The sequence below is a fragment of the Rhineura floridana genome, chromosome 18, assembly GCF_030035675.1.
Source record: "Rhineura floridana isolate rRhiFlo1 chromosome 18, rRhiFlo1.hap2, whole genome shotgun sequence".
NCBI lineage: Eukaryota > Metazoa > Chordata > Lepidosauria > Squamata > Rhineuridae > Rhineura > Rhineura floridana.
Window position 1 is genome coordinate 5,998,018 of NC_084497.1, and position 20,889 is coordinate 6,018,906.

At 47.6% G+C, this 20,889-nt stretch overlaps 2 protein-coding genes across 17 annotated transcripts in view; one reads left to right on the forward strand and one right to left on the reverse strand.

Annotated features, from left to right (window-relative positions):
* The window catches only part of SLC5A5 (solute carrier family 5 member 5), a 93,717-nt gene that overhangs the window by 63,574 nt on the left and 9,254 nt on the right, over positions 1-20,889 (reverse strand). For 2 of the 16 annotated variants that reach the window (XM_061602257.1, XM_061602256.1), the window contains one exon: positions 3,806-4,460. The gene's annotated coding sequence lies outside the window, so the exon portion shown is untranslated. Of the gene's footprint in view, positions 1-200; positions 332-3,805; positions 4,461-5,127; positions 5,358-13,838; positions 13,978-16,264; positions 16,387-19,078; positions 19,268-19,959; positions 20,147-20,889 lie in introns of those variants that run through there. The other 14 variants (XM_061602246.1, XM_061602247.1, XM_061602249.1 and 11 more) reach the window with 14 other exon arrangements.
* Positions 9,607-20,889, forward strand: part of JAK3 (Janus kinase 3) — a 35,320-nt gene continuing 24,037 nt past the window's right edge. Inside the window, exons 1-9 of the mRNA XM_061602240.1 lie at positions 9,607-10,102; positions 11,868-11,991; positions 12,810-12,921; positions 13,858-14,003; positions 15,546-15,837; positions 16,847-16,969; positions 17,238-17,395; positions 18,991-19,099; positions 20,678-20,864. Coding sequence (XP_061458224.1) covers positions 9,901-10,102; positions 11,868-11,991; positions 12,810-12,921; positions 13,858-14,003; positions 15,546-15,837; positions 16,847-16,969; positions 17,238-17,395; positions 18,991-19,099; positions 20,678-20,864 — 1,453 coding nt within the window. The 5' untranslated portion in view covers positions 9,607-9,900. The remainder of the gene's footprint in view (positions 10,103-11,867; positions 11,992-12,809; positions 12,922-13,857; positions 14,004-15,545; positions 15,838-16,846; positions 16,970-17,237; positions 17,396-18,990; positions 19,100-20,677; positions 20,865-20,889) is intronic.

Sequence of the window (20,889 nt, forward strand, 5' to 3'; positions counted from 1 at the left end):
GGAACAATAGATTTTTATCCCCTCTCTTTTTTCCCTCTCCCCATCTTTCTTCCTGTTTCCACCTCTGCTGTTTTTGAGTCATCGGAAGGGACTGGTGTCTCTGGGCAATGTAGGCAGCTTTCTTCCCTTTCTAATATTCATTTTAAAGCATTTGATTTTGCTTAATATTGCTTAAAAGAGGAAGGCTTTCACAGTAATACCTTAGTTAAAGTAGATGCTTTCCTGGACATGACTTCCTGAGCAGAAACTTTGGTATCAGAGGTACGAATAACATGGAAAGAAGTGGGACAGGCTCCTACACCTGCTCATAGATGGTGGGAGCTGCTTCAACAAGATCTTTAAAGGGTGCCTCCCCCTCGCCTTCCTCTGAATGGTATTGGATCCTTCCCTCCCCAGTTCTGGGAGAAAGCAAGAGGTCTCTTTAATGCAAAGCAAACACATGGGTTTGTCAGCTTCACCCTAGCAAAGCAAAGGCACAGGCTTGTCAATTTATTGATAGCAAAGCAAAGGCACAGGTTTGTCAGTTTCACCTTAAAGCAAAAGCTTGTCAGTTTATTGATAGCAAAGCAAAGACACAGGCTGGAAAGTTTATCCATAGCAAAGCAAGGACAGAGACCAGTCAGTTTCACCCTACAGCAAAGGCACAGTCTTGAAAGGTTATCTACAACAAAACAAAGCTGCTCACTGTCATCTTTTTTTAAAAAAGCCTTCCTAAAAAGGAGATTCCTTCCTGGAGGATTTGTTAACTGAGGTATTATTACAGTACTCTGAAGTAACATATTACTCTAAAGTAGAGATGGAAAGATCTGTCAATCTCTCATTTTTCCAATCTTAAATTCAGTTCACATTTTTGCAGTAATTTGCTGTGTTTCTTTTAATCCTCATGAAAATTCTCTAGCATTTTAGTGCTAATTTCTCTTAACACATGCAGTTTTGTGGGGAGTTTTGACTAATGTCAAGCCCTTTCCCATATTATTACTACTACTAGTAGTTAAACTTCTGTTCCCCCTTTCCTCCCAGAAGGAGCCCAGACAGGCAAAGAACAAAATGCTAAAAAAATCTTAAAACATCTCAAAAACAAAACATCTTAAAAAACATTTTAAAAATGCATTTTGCATGTTATTTTCACAAATATTTTCATTTTTAAGCACACTTTCCCCCAATGTATGCACTCTTTGTCAACATTGGTTGCCGAACTGTAGCGCAAAATTCAAATAAGTGCAAACTTTGAAGGATGGCCATGGCTTTGGTTCCCATGTTGTTTCAGATTCAGCCTGAATCCAGGATTCAGCCATCTGTCAGGTATGCTTTAACTGGGATCCCCACATTGAGCCGGGGGTTGGACTTGATGGCCTTATAGGCCCCTTCCAACTCAAATATTCTCTGATTCTATGAAATGCAAACTGAAATCAAAATTCTTGCCCACCCCCTACTCTGAAGGCACCAGGGATAAGGATATAGTGCATTGATTTCCCAGCAATGACACCACAATTATGGAGATTATTTATAGAGGAAGGAGACAAGGGGCTGGATTTGCAAGCTTGCTGATAGCAGCTCGCCTTCTCGATATCCGGCTGCAATTTTATTTCTTTTAAAAAACCGTGCAATTCTGATGGCGCCTCCTGAGTTTTTGCGAAGCTGGCCTGGCTGCGGTCTTTCCCACGGTGCAGACCTTAAAGGTTACAGATGCCATCAATTATGTTTCATCTTTCCTGCTTGCATTTAAGTGCCTTCCATGCTGGGGAAGGAAGAGAGCGGAGTGCAGGGGTGCAGGAGAAAAAGCATGCCTTTCTTTCCTGGTCCCAGTCACGACTCATTTCCCAGCCTCTGAACTTTGCACGGGAGGGAGACTTTGCACCCTTGAACATCCCCTTTCCGGGTGGCTACAAAGATGCACAGGAAACTGTCTTATTCTGTGTCAGACCCTTGGTCTATCTAGCTCAGGAGTGTTGACACTGACTGCCAGTGGCTCTTCCAGGGCTTCAGGCAGGAGTCTCTCCTAGCCATACCTGGAGATGCTGTCAGGGATCGAACCTGGAACTCCGAAAGGGGCTCTGCCATTGAGCAATGACCCTTCCCTTTAAAACAAAGCAAGGTGCCAGTCCTCGTAATTGATTGATTTAAAATCAATGGTGGGCTGATCTTAAAGAGGAACGTCAGAAGCTGCGTCACACCACATCTGGCCGTTGGTCCATTTAGCTCAGTAGCATCGGCACTGGCTGGCAGTGCCTCTCCTGCACCCCAGCCAGGCGACTCTTCCAGCCATACCTGGAGATGGCAGCCATCATACCTGGGACCTTTTGCATGAAAAGCAGGAGCTGTGATTATCCTCCCCCTAAATTTAAATCAGGATTCCAGTCCTCATGATTCAGGATAAAGGGGCAATTTAACTCAGGGGTTGCCTAATCCCTGGCCCATCCAACTCTAAGGTCACTAACATGATGCCCGCTAGCACCACAACACCCTCGGGGGGTGTCTTGCTGCCCACCAGTCAGCCTGCCCCTCTCTGTGCCATTAAAAGCCTCTTTCTCTCTCCCCCAGTGGGGATTTGCTCACTGTTAGGGTCCACCTCACCCTTTCCCCTCCTGATTGGACAGACCTCGCCAACAGGGCTTTGGATTGGTGGAAAGAGGAGAGGAAGAGGAGATAAAGCATGCTTTTTAAAAGGAGGTGCTGGGCCTAATGGGTGAACCAACGCAAACTGGAAACAGATTCGCCCACCCCTAGTCATGTTGACTAACATTTCACACTGGCTTGAGTGGGACTCAAGAGAGCCAGTGTGGCATAGTGGTTTGAGTGCTGAACTAGGACCTGGGAGGCCAGGGTTCGAATCCCCACACAGCCACGAAGTTCACTGGGTGACCTTGGGCCAGTCACTGCCTCTTAGCCTCAGGGGGAGGCCATGGGAAACCCCCTCTGAATACCGCTTACCATGAAAACCCTATTCGTAGGGTCGCCATAAGATGGGATCGACTTGAAGGCAGTCCATTTTTTTTTAAGTGGGACTTAAGTGCACAAGGAACTTAAGCCGCTTCAGAAGACTCATTTGCTGAGCATTCATCCATTTTTTATGTTGTAAACCACCCAGAGAGCTTCCGCTATAGGGCGGTATACAAGTGTAATTAATCATCATCACCATTATCATCATCATCATCCTGATTAGCTTGGAAGGAGGTAAGACGACATCAGTGATTTGTTGACCATCAATTCTGATGTGTTTGCAAGGAAGTTAAATGATACTACATCAAGCTATTACTCTCCCATTCTTTACAATGAATTTTCCTGCAAAAAGTCTGAACATTTCAGGGGGGCGGGCGGGAAGTGGGTTTGTGGCATGAGGCTTTCCAATCAGCTTTAATTACACCACCTGAATTTGCCAGTATGTGATTGAATCCCACCCAGACATAGTGACAGCCTGGACGCACTAAATCTGAGTGTAACCCAATGGGCATGATCCGTGTGCGGTCTTCCAGTGCACAAATGCACATCAGAAGCTCATGTGGGATGCCTGTGTCTAGTTGCACCCTTAACAAGAGACTCGCCAGGTCCTTTGGGGGTGCCAGCCTAGAAAAAGATCCAGCTGGTCCCCCAAGGGGGCCTATCTCATCCAGCGTCCTCACAACCAGATGCCCCAAAAGGGAAGCTCACAAGCAGGACCTGAGAGCAACAGCTGCTCTCCTCATTTGCAATTCCCAGTAACTGGAATTTGAAGGCACGTTGCCTCCAACAGCTAAGCCAGTTCTTCGCCACCACAGCCTGTAGATTTAGTAACCTAAATACAATCAAGTTTCAACAGAAAACTTACCAAGCTAAAGAGAGGTCCATTCACAGTGGACAGCTGAATCTCCCAATGGGAAACCCACCACCAGGGCGTGGAAACAGCACACCATCCCTGCCGATTCCCCTCAGCCCAGCATTTGGCATTCTGAGGTAGACTGCTCCTGAAACTGAAGGTTCCATATGCCTGACTAATAGGCATTGAAACGCTCCCCGCCCCTTAAAAAAAAAGGCTCTGCACAATATGTGTCTATGCAGAGGTTAAGCCCCTTTGAGTTCAAAGGGATTTACTGGCAGGTAAGCGTGCTCAGGATTGCAGACTCATTGTTTGTGAGCTCCCACTATGAGAAATCACAGTTTCTCAGATGATTTAAGCCCGTGGGCTTCCTGTTTTAATTTGTTCCGTATCTCCCAAACAATCTTGCCAACATTCTCGGATTGCATCACATATGCAAAAACTAAAATCCCCAAAAAACGCAAAAACGGCATCATTATCAGTCAGACATTCCAACATCTAACAGAGCTACAATTAGATATCCTTTTAATCTTCACAGGTGCTTCATGCTGTTCCCACATTGTTTTTGCACAAGCTTCCTTTGAACCAGGCTGGGCTTGTTACCTCTCCTTCCAACAGCAAGCGCAGATGGAGAGCTGTCAACAATAGGAGAGCTAAAATTAAGCCTCTGGGAGGAAAAAAAGAGGGAGAAAAACTCTGAAATTTGCATGTGCAATTAAAAAAAAAAAATCTAAGGGTGCAAAACCTGGGAGGGGAAATGCCAGTGAGGGAATTCTAAGGATTGTTTATGATTTGGCAGGGGGGGGGATTTTTTGCCAGACCGTCAGTCACCTCTCATGCCTTGCAGGTTTGCTGCAACCAAGGAACTGGATATTTTCCCTCCTCTCAGTTTTCCATTTCTCTAATCTGAAGTTACCTTGCTGACATTTCCACATCCCTTTGCAACTTCATTTCAAAGCCCTCATGGAAAGTCATCGGCGTTTTAGGGCAAACTTCGCCCAACAGACAGGTATTTTTGCATGCACTTTTGAATAGCCGACACATGCTTGCAAAGCAAAGGTCCCTAACAGAAGGCCCTTGTGGCATCTTTACGGGCACTTCACCCCAGCCTACGCATCTTCACACACATTACATCCCGTGGCTGGGGAAACACACTGCTAAGTTTGGAGAAGTGGGAATTCTGAAGGGTGGCTGGTGTCACGTATTGTTTCAGAAAGTGTGGACTGGGTAGGTTTGCCTTTAAAGGCAAACCTAATCAAATGTCTCCCCCATGCCTGGGGGAAAGGGAAGACTCAGCTCCTCCTCCCTCATTCTCATGGGAGGGGTTTAGTCACCTCAGGGCTCCCAGGTACATCTGTGGCCTTCTGGAGAAGGTGCTGGGGGAAACCAAGGACCAGATGATTTATCTACGGACAGGGGACGTGTCAGCAGCAACCCCAACGTGAGCGACACCCCATGCAGCATCCAGGGCCGGTCCAAAGTCAGGGTCCAAACAAGCCAAGCCCACACCTAAAGGCCAGGTGAGAGGGAAGGTCAGAGCAGCCCTAGGTCAGGGTCCAGTCAGCTGGTGGGCAAAGCAGGGGAAAGACAAGAGGGCAGGTTAGGCTGGGAATCAACAGGCTATCATCCAACCGGCAGAGCACAGGGCTGGTGCATAGATGTCCTTTCAACCTAGCACTGGGGCTTTTGAGCAGGAGCTGCTGGAGCCATAGGCCCAGCTGACTCCTATCAACCCCTTTCAGGCAGACCTTTACTCCCAAGGAGACCTCATCTGTATGCAGCCACTCCTCTGGATTAGCTGGGTCTCCAACTGGCGTTTGAGGCGATGCCTCTCTCTTGGGCTGGGGACCCATTTGCCTTTGACATCAAATGCCTTGGGTGCAGACAGCCTTTCCTTGGCTCTGCCACAGGGCCCTGGCGTCTCTCTCTCTCCCCCTCCCAGGGTCAGACACAACCCTGGCAGAGCGCCAAGAAGACTGAGACTTGACCAACAAATATCACAAGTTTACAAAGTACAGTGTGCGTGTGTGCGTGATTGGTATCAGCCATCAATAACTTGCCCGCATTACATCCTTTGAAATGGGGGGAAAGGCTTTAGCCCAGTGGCAGAGGCCCGGCCTGAAACCCAGTCAGTGTAGGCAACATAGGGGTAGATGGACCGATGGTCTGAGTAAGCATGAGACAGCTTCCAAGGTTCCTATTACATCAGCCCTTTATCAGAATCATGAGGACTAGGATCTTGCTTTATTTTTTAGGGGGAGGGACCAAAGGTAGCGCACCTGCTTTGCACCCAGAAGGTTCCAGTAGTATCTCCAGATAGGGCTGGGTGAGGCTCTGGCCTGAAACACTGGAGAGCGGCTACCAGTCAGTGTGGGCAACACTGAGCTAGATGGATCCAAGGATCTGACTCTGAATAAAGTAGCTTCTGATGTTTTTAAACTTGCTCCAGCAATCACCATTGAAATGTCACCACACAAGTTGTGCCCTACCCATGCTAATCTGGCAACCGTATCCTCGTATAACCCAGTTTGATCCAGTTTATTCCAACTAACCTAGTTTTGGGAGGTATTTTACCCTCTTATTTTTTTTAAAAAAATCCCCCCCAAACACCCTGATTTCTTTCCCATGTAGGATAAGAGGATTCCCATTTTAAGTGTGGGATTACATTCTCCTTCCTGTAATATGTTTCCCGGGAAGTCCCCAGAAGAGTCTGGGTGCCGTCTCCTTCCTTCTGTAATCTTCAGCGATGTGTTGCAGGAGCTGGTGATATTTCTTGCCCAATGCACCTTTTTTCTCCCTCTCCAGTGCAACACCTCCCCAAATAAACATAGGGATTCAGGATGACGCCTTTTGCTTCCCCCCCCTTTCTGAAAAGGTAGGTTGCAAAACCGAACAGGGCCCTTTGTATGGAGATGTTTGCTGTCCCTGGCAACACCCAAACACCACCCCGGGTGCAATTCCTTCGCTCGATTTGAAGCCTAGAGAGGGAGGGAATTTTCACATCTGCAGATTAACTGGGAAGAGTCTTTCTTCCACTTCATCCTGAGGGCCCAGGACAGGCCATGGCAATTTAAACGCCAACAACCGATGGGCAGCTCTCCAAAAGAAACGACAGAGGGAAACCCCAGGGGGAGGCTTGATTTTTCCTGGTTTTGTGGGTACGTTCATACAGAATGCAAATGAACATTACCTCCCATGATATGGTAAGGAGAACCCTACAGCGGCTGGATCAGGCCGAAGGGGGCCCATCTAGTTCAGCGTCCTGTACTCACAGTGGCCAACCTGAAGCCCCAAAGGAAAGCCTCCGAACAGGACCAGAGCGCCACAACAACTCTCCCCACATGCAATTCCCAGAAACTGGCTCTCAGGGGCCTCCTGCCACCAACCATGGAGAGAGAACCTAGCCATCGTGGCTAGTAGCCATCGATAGCCTTCTCCTCCTCCATCAATGGCCCATCCTGTTCTCACACTGGCCAACCAGATGGAAAGCCCCCAACAGGACCGGAGTGCAACAGCAACTCTCCCCTCCAGCATTTTCCAGCAGCTGGAATTCAGATGCACGCTGCCTCCGACAGGGGAGGTAGAGCGTAGCCATCGTGGCTAGTAGCCATGGATCGCCTTTTCCTTCTCTGTGAATTTGTCTAACCCTCTTTTAAAGCCGTCCAAGTCGGTGGCCACATCACAAAGACAATATGCCTCCAAGCACTGGGAGGGAATCACAAATGGGAAGCTTGCGGGCTTCCCATCGGCAACATTTTCGGTTAAGGCAAGCCTACCCAGACACTTTTTTTATGCAAACATACATAATAAAATTACAACACCTGAGTTGTTAGTAGGAGTGGAAAGATCTGTTTCGATTCTCTCAGTTTCTCACTTTTCCAATATTAAATTCAGTTCTCTACATTTATACAGCAATCTGCGAATTTCTTTTTTTAAAAAAATCTCATGAAAATTCTCCACCATTTTAGTGCGAATTTCTCCAAATAAACACATTTTTGTAGGCCGTTTTGACAAAGGTACACATTTTAGCAAGCCGTTTCTCCTCTCCATGCCTTTTTGCATGTTATTTTCACACATGTATTCATTTTTATGCACAATTGTCCCTAATATATGCATTTTTATACATACTGTTTAGTTGGCGAACTGCACCCCAAAATTCTAATAAATGCGAATCTCAAAGGGTGGCTGTGTTTCAGTTCCCATATTGTTTTGGAAAGTGCGAATCTGAAACATTCTGCTTGAAATGCAAACTGAATCTAAATTCTTACCCATCCCTAGTTGTTAGCCATACTCAGGGATAGAATGATATGTCCATTTCTATCCCGTGTCTCATTTTTTGAAACTCATATTCAGTTCTCCACATGTCTGCAGCAATTTGCTATTTTTTAAAAAAGAAATCCTCATGAAAATTCTCTTAGCATTTTAGCGAGAATTTCTCCTACTAAACAGTTTTGTATGCAGTTTTGACTAATGTACACCATTCGCAAGCAATTTATCCTAATGTAATGCATTTAGTTATTTTCACTTATACACATCCATTTTTATGCATCCTTTCCCCTAATATATGCATTTTTGCAAACACTGCTTAGTTGGAGAAATGCATCAACAAAATTCAGACAAGTGAAAATTTCGAAGGATAGCTGTGTTTCAATTCTCGTTGCGGAGTTGATAAATTTGGTTTTAAATGCAAACAATCGAATTTCCCACCCATCCCTACTCCAAGTAGACCCTTTAATTAATGGACATGTCTAACTTAGGCCCATTCCTGTCAATCACTCTTCTATAATCAGAACTTCACCGGAAGCAATCCTGTTGATTTCATCTATATCTTGATAATGTTATTGTTTTTAAAGTCTGCTTTTATAGCTATTTTTAAATGAATATTTGATAACATTTCAAGTAAGCTAAGTAGAGTTGTTTTTGTTGTCATTAATTATAATAAGTATATAAATCTTGCTAAATGAATGAAAATCTGGCAGGCCAGTGTGGGAACAGGTTTGGGACTAGAAGGGCCTTTAGTAGGACTGTAGTTATCCAAGGTCTCAGAGGGTCTTAGACCATTTATTTTTTGGGAGCAGGGTCCCAGCAGGGTTCCCATGTCTCCAACATCCTATGAGCCAATCAACATGAAAGGGGAGCATGTTAGCCACTGAGAAGAGTCTTCTAACATGCTCCCTTGTCTTTTCCTGCTTATTGGAGCCAATCAGAGTGGCAGGAGGTGAATCAGCCACTGAGAGGACTCTTTTCAGTAGCTAACACTCTCCCATTTCATGCTGATTGGCTCCTAGGGACATTGTTGTTGTGGAAGGAGGCAGGAACAAGGATCTTATTCTCAACCAAGAAGCAAAATGGGGGGGGGCATGGCTTTGAGTACCATGAAGGGACCCTGCACTTCTGAATTTGCCACTATGCTACTGGCCCTTAGTCCGATCCAGCAGTCACATTTTCTTCTAGATCTAGTGACTGTTCATGGATGAGAAGGGCCTCCTTGACAGGCAGTCTACTTCTAGATCCTCATTGTTTGCGGAGAGGCTTACTGGAAGCTTTTCTTATGTCCTGTGAGTATCCCCGAACCTATCTGTTGCCCCTGCCATTTTTCCCCCACCCTTAAAAATCCCCCCCTTCCTTTTGGCCCTCTCAGCAGTGCCTGCGCGGCCCTCGCCATCCTTCTCTGACTGTTCTGAGCCCACAGTTTCAGCAGCAACAGGAAACGGGTCACAGCACAGCCTTCTCGAGTTCTCAGAAAACAGGAAATCAGGACGGGTGCTTTTTCGTTTAAAACAAAAATCTAATCTGCATCTCCTAAAGTAGACGTTTGAACCACCCGCCTACAGCGTCCCCGAAGCTGAACGCCTCGCGGCCTTGGGCCTGAAACTTCGGATCCGAGGAAGATAACAACTCCGCCTGCAAAGCCTCTTGGCAAGGTCAATGCCAGTGCTCTGAGCACTCAGAAACAAGGGGAGAAGAGGGGGTTTAGGGGGCCCATGTGAGACATAGAGACGCTCGCCCTCCTGCTTTGGGGAGAGGCCGTAGCTCAGCGGTGCTTTGCATGCAGTGGGTCCCAGGTTCAAATCCTGGCTGCGTGTCCCTTCTGAAAGGTCTGCGCAATGCCTCCCGTGGAAGAAAACACCCCCTTGATTGGCAACAGAAGCAGCAGTCTCTCCTCCACCAAGTCAGACGCCCTCAGGGTAATCCTTTACCACCAGCCAAACTCCCCGCAGTTGGTCCCAGACTCAGCCGGCAGCCTCAACTTCACCTTTGGGGAGTACACAGCTGAGGAGCTCTGCATCGCAGCAGCCAAAGCATGTGGTGAGTTCAAAACCTCTCTCTCTCTCTCTCTGTTACACACACTCCCCTTCTCAGCTGGAGCGCCACCTTTTCCCCTCCAGCCCCCATGCCAAAACACAGAGAGACTCTCCCAGCCATCAGGAGACCGTCTTCTAACCATTTGGTCCCACTGACAAAACGTCAAGCAAGCCGCAACCTTTCGCCAACGAAGGGCTGGTTTAGCGTCCGTCGATAATTATTGCTGTCAAGATTGCTGAGACAATACACACAATAAATGCTCTGTCCCATGTGCCTACCTCCTTTGCCAACAGTTAATTCATGGCTACCTGCATATGTCCAGGATTTGGAGGGAGCTACTGAGAGGAGCCAGAGCCCTTAATCTTGCCAGACGCTTTGCCATCATCTCTCTCCTCCCCCTTCACCTCAACTTTGCCCTGGTAGAGAATCTATGAAAATTGAAATGGACATAGAACCACAGAATAATAGTTGGACGGGTCCTATAAGGCCATCAAGTCCAACCCCCTGCTCAGCGCCCTTCACCTGCCCTTCAAACTGGGGATGGAGAAAAGTTCCAATTTTATTTATTATTACATATTTAATCCCACCTTGCCCCCTCTCCAAGGAGCTCAAGGGTTGCGTGTATGGCTCCCCCCCCAATTTTATCCTCGCAACAACCCTGTGAGGTAAGCTAGGCTGAAAGAGATAGCGACTGGCCCAAGGCCACCCAGTGAACATTATGTCCAAGTGGGGGACTTGAACCCTGGATCTCTCTGGTCCTAGCCTGACACTCTAACCACTGCACCACGCTGCATCTTCATGCCTGCATCTCCATTTGCCAAACAAAAAAGGCATCAATATTATGACGACGACGACTAGTGCTTTTTTGGTTAAAAAAAAAAAGTGAGGCGCCAATATTCATATCTTGATAAAAGTGCTGTAGGTGCCAGTCAGCACAAAACAAAAAGGGCATGGCTCTCAGGGCCAGCATAAAGGCATGACTGGGCTTCTGCCTGACTGGGCCCACAGCAACATTCCTCCTGACACCAGCAGTGCGGGGCTTAAACAGGCCTGCCCACGCTGCCTACCTCTGGCATCAGCCCCACAGGGACACCTCCACACCATCTTGGTTGAAGGCAGACTTGTGTGCACATCACACAGGCCACGCACACTAACGCGACAGGCAGGGGAGGTAGGCGGGCTTATTTAAGCCCATGCCACCTGTATCAGGGGATGCCTGAGATCTCCTGCTCCAATCTGCAGCAGTGTCAGGTCACATGACCCGATGCTGACACGGATCATGAAGCAGGGTCCACCCTCCCTCACCAAGGAGGGGCCCCTCAAAGGCCCCCAGCCAGGGCCCAACCTGGCCGTGCGCTGATGCTGGGCCAGCCAGTAATCTGTACCCTTGAGTACTGCCGTTACAAAAAAACCCCAATTATTACTATTTTATATCCCACTGTCGATATTTCCAAATACCTGTGTATAACAATCCATATGAGAGCCAGTGTGGTGTAGAGGTTAGAGTATTGGACTACGACCTGGGAGACCAGGGTTCGAATCCCCACACAGCCGTGAAGCTCACTGGGTGCCCTTGGGCCAGTCACTGCCTCTCAGCCTCAGAGGAAGGCAATGGGAAACCCCCTCTGAATACCGCTTACCATGAAAACCCTATTCATAGGTTGCCATAAGTCGGGATCGACTTGAAGGCCGTCCATTCCCATTTCAACAATTCATCGGAAGCCATAGATTATAAACCCAGCTGCAATAACATCTTCTTCGTCGCCAGGTATCCTCCCTGTGTGCCATCCTCTCTTTGCTCTGGCCAGAGAGGACCTCTCCGGGTGGTACCCCCCCAGCCATGTATTCATCGTGGATGGCGCATCCAGTCAAGTGGTTGTCTATCGGATGAGGTACAGTACAGCTATCTTTTGGGTTTTTGATATTTCTTTATTAAATGTATTCGCCGCTTTTCTTCATAAAAACCAACCGAAAGTGGCGTACAATAAAAAGATTTAAACCAATAGAAAACTAACACAAAAAAAGTTTTAAAGACGAAATCCATGGATAAGATGGTGGAATGGCCCACCCCGTAAAATAAGCTACAACGTTAAAAATCGTCCGAAAATTAAGAGCCAAACACCTGGGAGAAGAGGAATTTTTTTTTTTTTGCCTGATTCCTGAAGACAGATAACAATGCCACTCTTTGGAGAGCGTTCCATAAGCAGAGGGCCACCACTGAGAAGGCCTATCCTCATGCTGCCCACCTTCTGCACCTCCCTTGAAGGAAGAAGCGCCTTAGATGCTGAAAGTCAGATTTGCTAACTGACCAACTTGCACAGCCTTCACCAAGCTGATGCCCTCTGGGGGTTTGGGCCTGCAACTCCCATGAGCCCCATTGGCCAGGCTGGATTGCTACAGAATACTGCTCCCTTTTTGCATACGTTCTGAGATGTGGATGTAGTTTAAGGGAGGAAAGTATTGTGCCCCGTGGATTTTCTCTACTAGCCTTGAGAAACCCGTGCCAATTGGTGTTAAGTTTAGATTTAGTTTAATTCACACAATGCAGGGCCGAGTGCGGGGATTTGACCCGTGGTCTCCCAGGTGCTCGCCAGACACTCAAACCGAGCTGAATTTGTCCCCCATACCTACTTTAACCTCAGAAAGAAACCTCAACTTCTGCCCCAATCTCCCATCAAAGCTCCTTGTTGCTGTTGTTTTCCCCATGCAGGTTTTTCTTCCCCAACTGGTTTGGACCCCGAAAATCATATCGCTGCGGGCTGACAAATGGCCAAGTCAGTCCCGTGCTCGATTACCCAACCATTGATTATCTCTTTGCCCAGGTGAGCACAATTCCTACTCCCAGATCACAGGTGGGATGCATCAAGACCCCATCTCTCTCTCTCTCTCTCACCCTCTCTCTGCCACCCCAAATTGTGCGCCTGGCTGCATGCACAGACAAGGATGCACGGCGGCATCATTTTTCGTTCTGCCTCACATTCGGCACACACAACACTGTTTCTGTCCCACGGCAGTTCACCTTCTGCCAAAAACTACACTATTCCTCTCTGCTGTCTGCCAGGGCAAAATTACATGAATTACGTGTCATGCAAATTATGTTGTCATTGCACTATTCCACCCCCATTCCTTTCAATGCAAATTATTATTGATTAATAATGTAGTTTATTACCCGCCCTTCACCCGGAGGTCCCACGGCTGGCTACAACCGCTTAAAATAGGTCCTAAAAACTATCTAACACAACTTACAGTGGCAGACATCGTAGAGACAGGGTGGGTCCTAAAAACATGCACCTTGGGAAACGCAAAGCAAATGCTCAGTCACGTTATCATTTGTGGCCTGAAAGCCATGGATCATATTAACTGGATTGATTTCAGGGCAAATAGCAAACCTTGGCCATTTGCGCTCCCTGTTCTCTTTTCAGCAGAATTCTCCAACATCCCTACGCACGGGGGTCTCCCGTCGTTCCACCCATTTCCGGCCTCCCACCCCTTTCTCTGCCTCTGGGCTCCCCCCTGTATGAAATTAGGCCATAGCCTACAGGTTCCCCACCCTCGTTTTGGAAGGGAGCCAACTGCTAAGGAACAGCAGCCTCTAAGAGCACATCTGGAGCAACAAAGTTCCCCAATGGCAAAAACAGAAGGGGGAAAAAACTGGAACAGAACTGGGGGCCTGGCTTACTAGGAAGGGAAACCAGGGAAATTGGCGTAAAACTGTGGGCTGATGGAATGCTTGTCTCACCTGGAGCGTCCCTGCTTAGTCCCGCAGCGATTTCATCACCGGGCAGATGGATGTATCCCTGACAATGGAGAACCAAGAGACCTGCCTTGGCCTGGCTGTGCTTGACATGTTGCGGATCTCCAGGGAGAAAAAGCAGAGCCTAGAGAAGATATTCAGAAATCTCAGGTGAGCTGCTTTATCCCTGCCTGCACCGGGGATGGGGAACCTCAGCCCCAGAGTCCAAAGGTGGCCCTCCAGACCTCACTGCCTGGCCCTCAGGACTCCCCCAGGCCACACCCTCCCTGCGGGTTTTTGCCTGGCTGGATAATGAACTCGAACTCTGCTCACGCCTCTCATCTGAACAGAGGATGGAGAGGGAGGCATGCGTGTCAAAACTGACCTGTTGCAGAAAGGTAATGTTTGCTCTGCCCACTTTTGCCTTTGGCCCCGCCCACCGGCCCCTGGAAGGTTGTCCAGAAGGGAATGTGGCCCTTGGACCGGAAAATGTTCCCCACCCCGGTCTATATACTGTGCATAAACATTTTCACGACAGCGTCTTTAAAAAAAATCACAAAGGGGTGAAGTTAAGGTTGGAAAAACAAGGGAAACTAACATGGATATATTCACTACTTTTCTTTATATAAATAGTCAAAATGATTGCAACTAACCTCAGAGTTCCTTAGATCTGAACAATCATCATAACCATCTATCATTATTATTACTAGGACTACTGAAGATAACAGGCATACTACATAAATATTAAAAACATACAGCAGTAACAATTATAACCCTAAACGTCCCTTCGAGGGCACCTTTCCCACCACATAATGATCTCAAGCGATCACTGCTAAAGAGCACAGAGCTCTAAACCACCCACTGAGCGAGTGAGACGCAGGTATGGCAACAGTCAAACACTTGGGTACATTCTTCTTTTTTTAACCTGGTGCTGAAAATTTGTTAGACTTGGAGTCGAGCATACCTCCCTGCCTTGCATGCAGAATGTCCCAAGCAGTAGTGTAGTGACAAATTCAAAACTCCAGGGTCCCTTCATGCTAATCACCGCCATGCCCTGTCCCTGTCTGCTGTGTGGTTGAGAATGAGATCCCTGTTAATGCCTAGGAACCACTCAGCACGAAAGAGGAGAGTGTTAGCTACTGAGAAGAGTCTTCTCAGGGGTGGACTCACCTCCTTTCACTCTGACTGGCTCCAATCCGCAGGAAAGGACAAGGAAGTATGTGAGAAGGCTTTTCTCAGTGGCTAACATACTCCCCTTTCATGCTGATTGGCTTGTAGGATGCTGGAGACATTGGGACCCTGCTCCAAAAAAAGGAAAGGGTCTAAGACACACACCCCGAGACCCCGCACATCTACACCCCTGGTCCCAAGGTCAATGTCCAGCAGCATCTCCAGGTAGGGCTAAGAGAGACTCCCCACCTGAACCCCTGGAGAGCTGCTGCCCGTCAGTGTAGACAGTGTAAGTCAGTTTCCTATGTTTGTTTGTAAAGCATTCCAAAGGTGGGGAGCCAATGCAGGCAAGGCCCTTCCTCGTGAAGTCACCCTCTGCACCACCCTTGGAGGGAATACTCAGGGAGGGGCCTCCAAAGTTGACCTGAAGATGCTTGTTCTTTTCTCTGGGCAGGTGTGCCTATGGTTGTGTGTTTGTTTTTTAAGTATTTGCTGGTGAGCAGCACACACACACAGCCTCACACTCCCGCATTTCCAATTCAGCTACAAGTCCTGCCTTCCGCAGAAAATGCGAAGCCAGCTCCAGGCGCAAAACTTTGTCACCCGCAAACGGATCCGCCGCCAGTTTGGCCGCTCCCTGCGCCAGGTCAGCAGCCTCCAGACCGAAGACCGCTTCCTCAAGCTGAAGTACCTCATTGAGCTGGAGAGTCTTGAGGCCTGCATGGCCAAAGAGACTTTCCCAACCTGGATCCCCGGCCAGGTGGCCAAGGAGCCCACACAGCTGATCCATGTCTCTGGAGAAAAGGGGATCTTGACGAGTCCCAGTGGTGCTGAGGTGAGATGGCTGGGGACCCCAGAGGAATTTTCCACCGGGAGGTAATCCCCAGCTAACCCACTTCCACAGGAAGCAAAGACTGTTCCAACTCTAGGTCCTTTGAGCCACACCCCCTAACCTCACTGGCTACAATAAAAGCTGGGGAGGAGCTAACATGGCATATAAATTTAGGACCGCCTAGCAAGGGGAGCCAGCTTCTCAAGCTAAAGGGAGCCCCAGTGACAAAGCGTCAAGGTGAGTTAAGCAGCTGAGTGAGTTTTCTCCCTCTCAGTGGAATGACAACAAATCCATGTGGATGTGATGCACTAATAATAATAATAGTAATAATGCAATTTAATGCACAAAGTCATTCACACAGGAGCTGAACTTCGCAGTAAAGACGCAACTTTTGCCATCGCAATAGATTTGCAAAGTTCACACTTCCTACCTTCAAATCTGCTGTTTTCCTTTCATACAAGTAGGCGTTCCTCTGGAAAGGGTTAGCATTGCTGTCTCCTTGTGGCCCCGCCCCTATTTTACATGTTTACTCCCTCCAGAGTGTCCATATTCCTAATGGAGAAGGGGAGGGTTTTTTGTCAGGTTCATTGTTTCTTCTCAATTGCCTGGATGTGCAATTGACATGAAACTGTATGACACTGAATAGAGGGGGGAGTGAGTGAAAGGCAGAGGAGGCGGCAGAGAGAGAGGGAGACGGCAATGGGGCATAAGAGAGCCCCTCTTAAAAAAACACTGAAGCAAAATACCTACACGGAAGAGTGCAGCGAAGCTGAGATGGTTTTTCCTTTCCTTTTCACATTATAATTGGATTGGGTTGATACGGGAAAACTGTGTGATAGCCGCTGGTTGCCTGCAACGTCATGCGAACCATGCAAATTAGATAGGGATGCAAGTAGCATTAATCTCACAGTAAGTCGCCGTGTGAAAGAGCCCCTCCTCTCCTCAGGGCTCTCCATTTGTAAGCCTGACCAGCTATGTCCTTTGTTCCACGGTCCTCCTTCCAAACCCTCAGGCCCCGCACTTGTTCTGCGACTTCCCTGAGATTGCGGACATCACCATCAAGCAAGCTGTCCGGGACGGTCTGCCTGTGGAGAACCGTATCATCACCATGACTAAGGCGGACAGCCGGGTTCTGGTACGTGACGGAGGTGCTTGGGATCATCCCCCTACTTCCGCTTGCCTCTGGGTTCTTCCGGTTTCTCTTATCCAGTCTTCCTCAACCTGGTGCCCTCCATATATTTGGGACTACAGCTCCCATCATCCACTGAGGACACGGTTGGCAAAGGCTACCGTAAATCAGCACCCTCCGACATTTTGGAGTCAATTAGAACTGTGCCAGACACTGACTGGCGCTGGTGGACTTGGCCATTTCACTTAGTTGCGGCTTGCCTCTTCTTCTACAGGAAATGGAGTTCCCCACCCTGACGGAGGCCTTGTCTTTCGTCTCCCTCGTCGACGGCTACTACCGGCTGACGGTCGACGCCCAGCACTATTTTTGCAAGGAGGTGGCTTCCCCCAGGCTCCTGGAAGAACTGGAATACCGCTGTCATGGCCCCATCAAGTGAGCGATAAACGCCACAAGCAACAGCAAAGTGCCCTTTGCAGGAGATTGGGGGGGCATGCACACAATAGAGCCTTAAAAAGGACATCGTAGAATTGGGAAAAGTTTGAAAAAGGGCAGCCAAGACAATCACAGGGACGGAGAGACTCCCCTGTGAGGAAAGGAGGCAGCATTTGAGGCTTTTTAGTTTAGAGAAAAGGCAAGTCAGAAGCGATATGATAGAGGTGTATAAAATTAGGCACAGCCTGGAGAAAGCGGAGAGAGAAAAGCTTTTCTCTCTCACACACAACACTGGAACTCAGGGACATCCAACGAAGCTGAATGTTAAAGGTTCAGAACAGATAAAAGGAAGCCCTTCACGCAGCACATAGTTAAACTCTGGAACTCACCCCCATAGGAGGCAGTGGCAGCCACCAACTTGGATGGCTTTAAAAGAGGATTAGACAGATTGACGGAGGAGGAGGCGGCTCTCAGTGGTTTGTAGCCAAGACGGCTCTGCTCTCCCTCGGAGGCAGGTCGGAGGTAGCTTGCTTCTGAATACCAGTTGCTGGAAGCCACAGAAGGGGAAAGCGCTCATGCGCTCAGGCCCCGCTTGCAGGTTTCCCCCAGGCATCTGGTTGGCCACTGCGAGAACAGGATGCTGGACTAGATGGGCCCCCTTTGGCCTGAGCCAGCAGGCTCTTCTTCTGTTCTTAGATGATTTTCAAACCCTTCTTGGGGATGGAGTTCTGGACAAACCAGCGGCGAGTGTGAGGAAATGATGTCAGACAGCGTTAGGCCAGAAGAGGCCTGGCGTATCTTAAGAGCACATCTAAGCCACAGAATATAAACCACAGAACTCCCTTCCTTCCTTTGTGAAAAAGGCTGCGTCTCAAAGTTAAACGCAACTCAAGATCAAAACTTTGGGGTTGAATAGAGTAGACCCTATTGAAATCAACAGACAAGGCTCCCTTCAGTCCACTGACTTAAGTGGGTCTACCCTGAGTAGAGCTCAGTTGGCAACCCCAGGGATTCAAGATAGTGCCATTTCTTAAAACAACCTAAATTCTGGTTTGGATCTGGAGGGATTGTGTTATGAAATTAAGGCAACACGGTTGACATTTACAGTAGGCTGGTTCAGAAGCATTCCGTCAAACAGGCTGGCATTGATTTGAGTTTGTTCTCTATCCGCTAGCTACTGCTTTTACTTATCTGCTGGGGGGGGGGGTTGTTTGGAAAAAATATCAATATTAACATAAATATTTTTAAAGGAAATATGGACATGTTAAAGGAAATATTTCCTTTAAAAATATTGATATTTTGAGGGAAATCAATAAATTATCATTCTTACAATCAATATTTTAAAATATCCATGGAAATTTGCTATATTAAAAGCTGATCCTCAGCAATTGCGAATAAATAAATTAATGTACCAAATCCAAATTGGGCAGAATTCTGGCATATCCCTAACTTGCAGTTACACATGCTCTCTGTGGGTTTCATAAGGGCAGGGGGTGTGGTGCTCCAGAAGCCAGCAACGTGACTAGATGCTTGGGTAGGTAACCCTCCCCCCCACCTCCCCCCAAAATAATGAATGCTGTTGCCATAAATTGCAGGTCAGAATTTGCCCAACACAAACTGAAAACAGGCTACGGCGGTGGAGCCTATGTCCTTCGACAAAGCACAGAAGATTTTGACAGTTACCTGCTTACCATCTGTGTCGAGGTGGGACCCCCACTTGCTTCACTGGGGCTCAGTGGTGAGATTTGGGGTGGAGGAGTGGCCACCACAGTGCACCAAGGCAGCAGATTTGAACGATCAAGCTGTTGCTCTGGCTCAATAAGCAATAAGGATGGGCGAGGGATTCGATTCAGTTCACATTTCAAGCCGGATCTATTAAATTCACACTTAATATGAGATCCAAAACACAACCACCCTTCAAAATTTACACTTATTTAAATTTAACAATGCAGGTCACCAACCAGCGTTTACCAAAAAAAAAAATGCATATATTAGGGGACAGTGTGGATAGAAATGAACGAGTGAGTGAAAAGATCATACAAAAATGCATTATGTGATGAGAAGCAGCTTGTAAAAATGTGTACATTAGTCAACACTGCCTAAAAAAGCGGTGTTGATTAGGAGAAATTTTCGCTAAAATGCTAGGGAATTTTCGTGAGGATTTAAAAAAAATTGCAAATGGCTACAGAAAGATGGAGAACTGAATTTAAGATTGGAAAAATGGGAACCTGAGATAGCCCAAATGGACCAATGTTTCCATCTGTAATGACAGTTAGCAGTATCAACAGAGGGTTGTGCTAAATTTCTAAAATGATCCAACCTTGTGCTTCTAAAATGTAATGTCACTAAGGGTCATTCATGTGATACCTTGAACCCAGGCCCAAGCCGTGCGTGCGTGCTGTTCTGTCTACCACCTGTATACTCGCTGAACACCACATGTGCATAAGTGTGTACAGCTCAACTATTTGAGCACACTTGTCGAATGCAACATGCAAACACCCCTCTAATCATTGGGGAGGAAGGGGAAGGGAAAAGCACTCTGCACATGCTCCATCGTGACCCACCTGAAGAGGGAGAAAAAAAAGACTGTTCTGTCCTGAGCGCAGAACTCTGAAACGGAGCCTGGGGGGTCTGCCTCCATGCACTCGCCAAATTGCAAGAGGATGCTGTGGATCTTCCATCCCCCTGCTCCTTGGATGCAGAGGGATCTGGAAGACAGATGTCTTTTAGAGGTTTGCCTGCATTCAGAACCTGGAGGCAGAATCCATTATGAGAACTTCTGAGAGTCAGCGTAGGGGGCAAAAAAAGTCTACAGTCAGCATCTGGAGGCAAATTCTGGTGGCTAGGAGTTCCACTGGGTCACATTTTCAAAAGTTGGGCTGTAAAACCTTTTTTTTCTTGGATCTTATGGGTAAAGTAAGGGCGGGTTCAACTTATTTGAACAATGATATTTAAAATGTTTTGGAAGAAACAAGGATAAATATTCTGTCCAATTACACCCCCTCTCGATACTGGATTGTTGTATCCAACTAAATTCTACTCAGAGTAGATCCACTAAAATGGATAGACCTAAGTTAGTGATGTCAATGGGTCTACTCTGAGTAGGGCCCCAAATGGCTTAGGACCCTATATGTATACATTTATGATGTTATCTAGAATTGTTTTTCTCCCCCACAGATATTGTAAACTCTTTGGTAACTTCCTTTATAAACTATTTTCTAACACGATTTTCAAAATGAAAATTTCCCCACTGCCTGGATCATCCCCCCCCCCAACCCACAGACCCCTATCGGGAAGGACTTCAAAACCCTGTTGATTCAGAAAGGCCGAGACGGCACCTACTCCACCGCCGGGGTGGCAAAGAAGTTCTGCAGCCTGCGGGAGATGCTAGGTGCATGTCAGCGGTTCAGCCTCTTCGCCGACAGGATGGCCATCCAGCTGGGCCCACATTGCCCCCCACGTCCCAAAGGTACATACATCCGGCAACGAGAAAG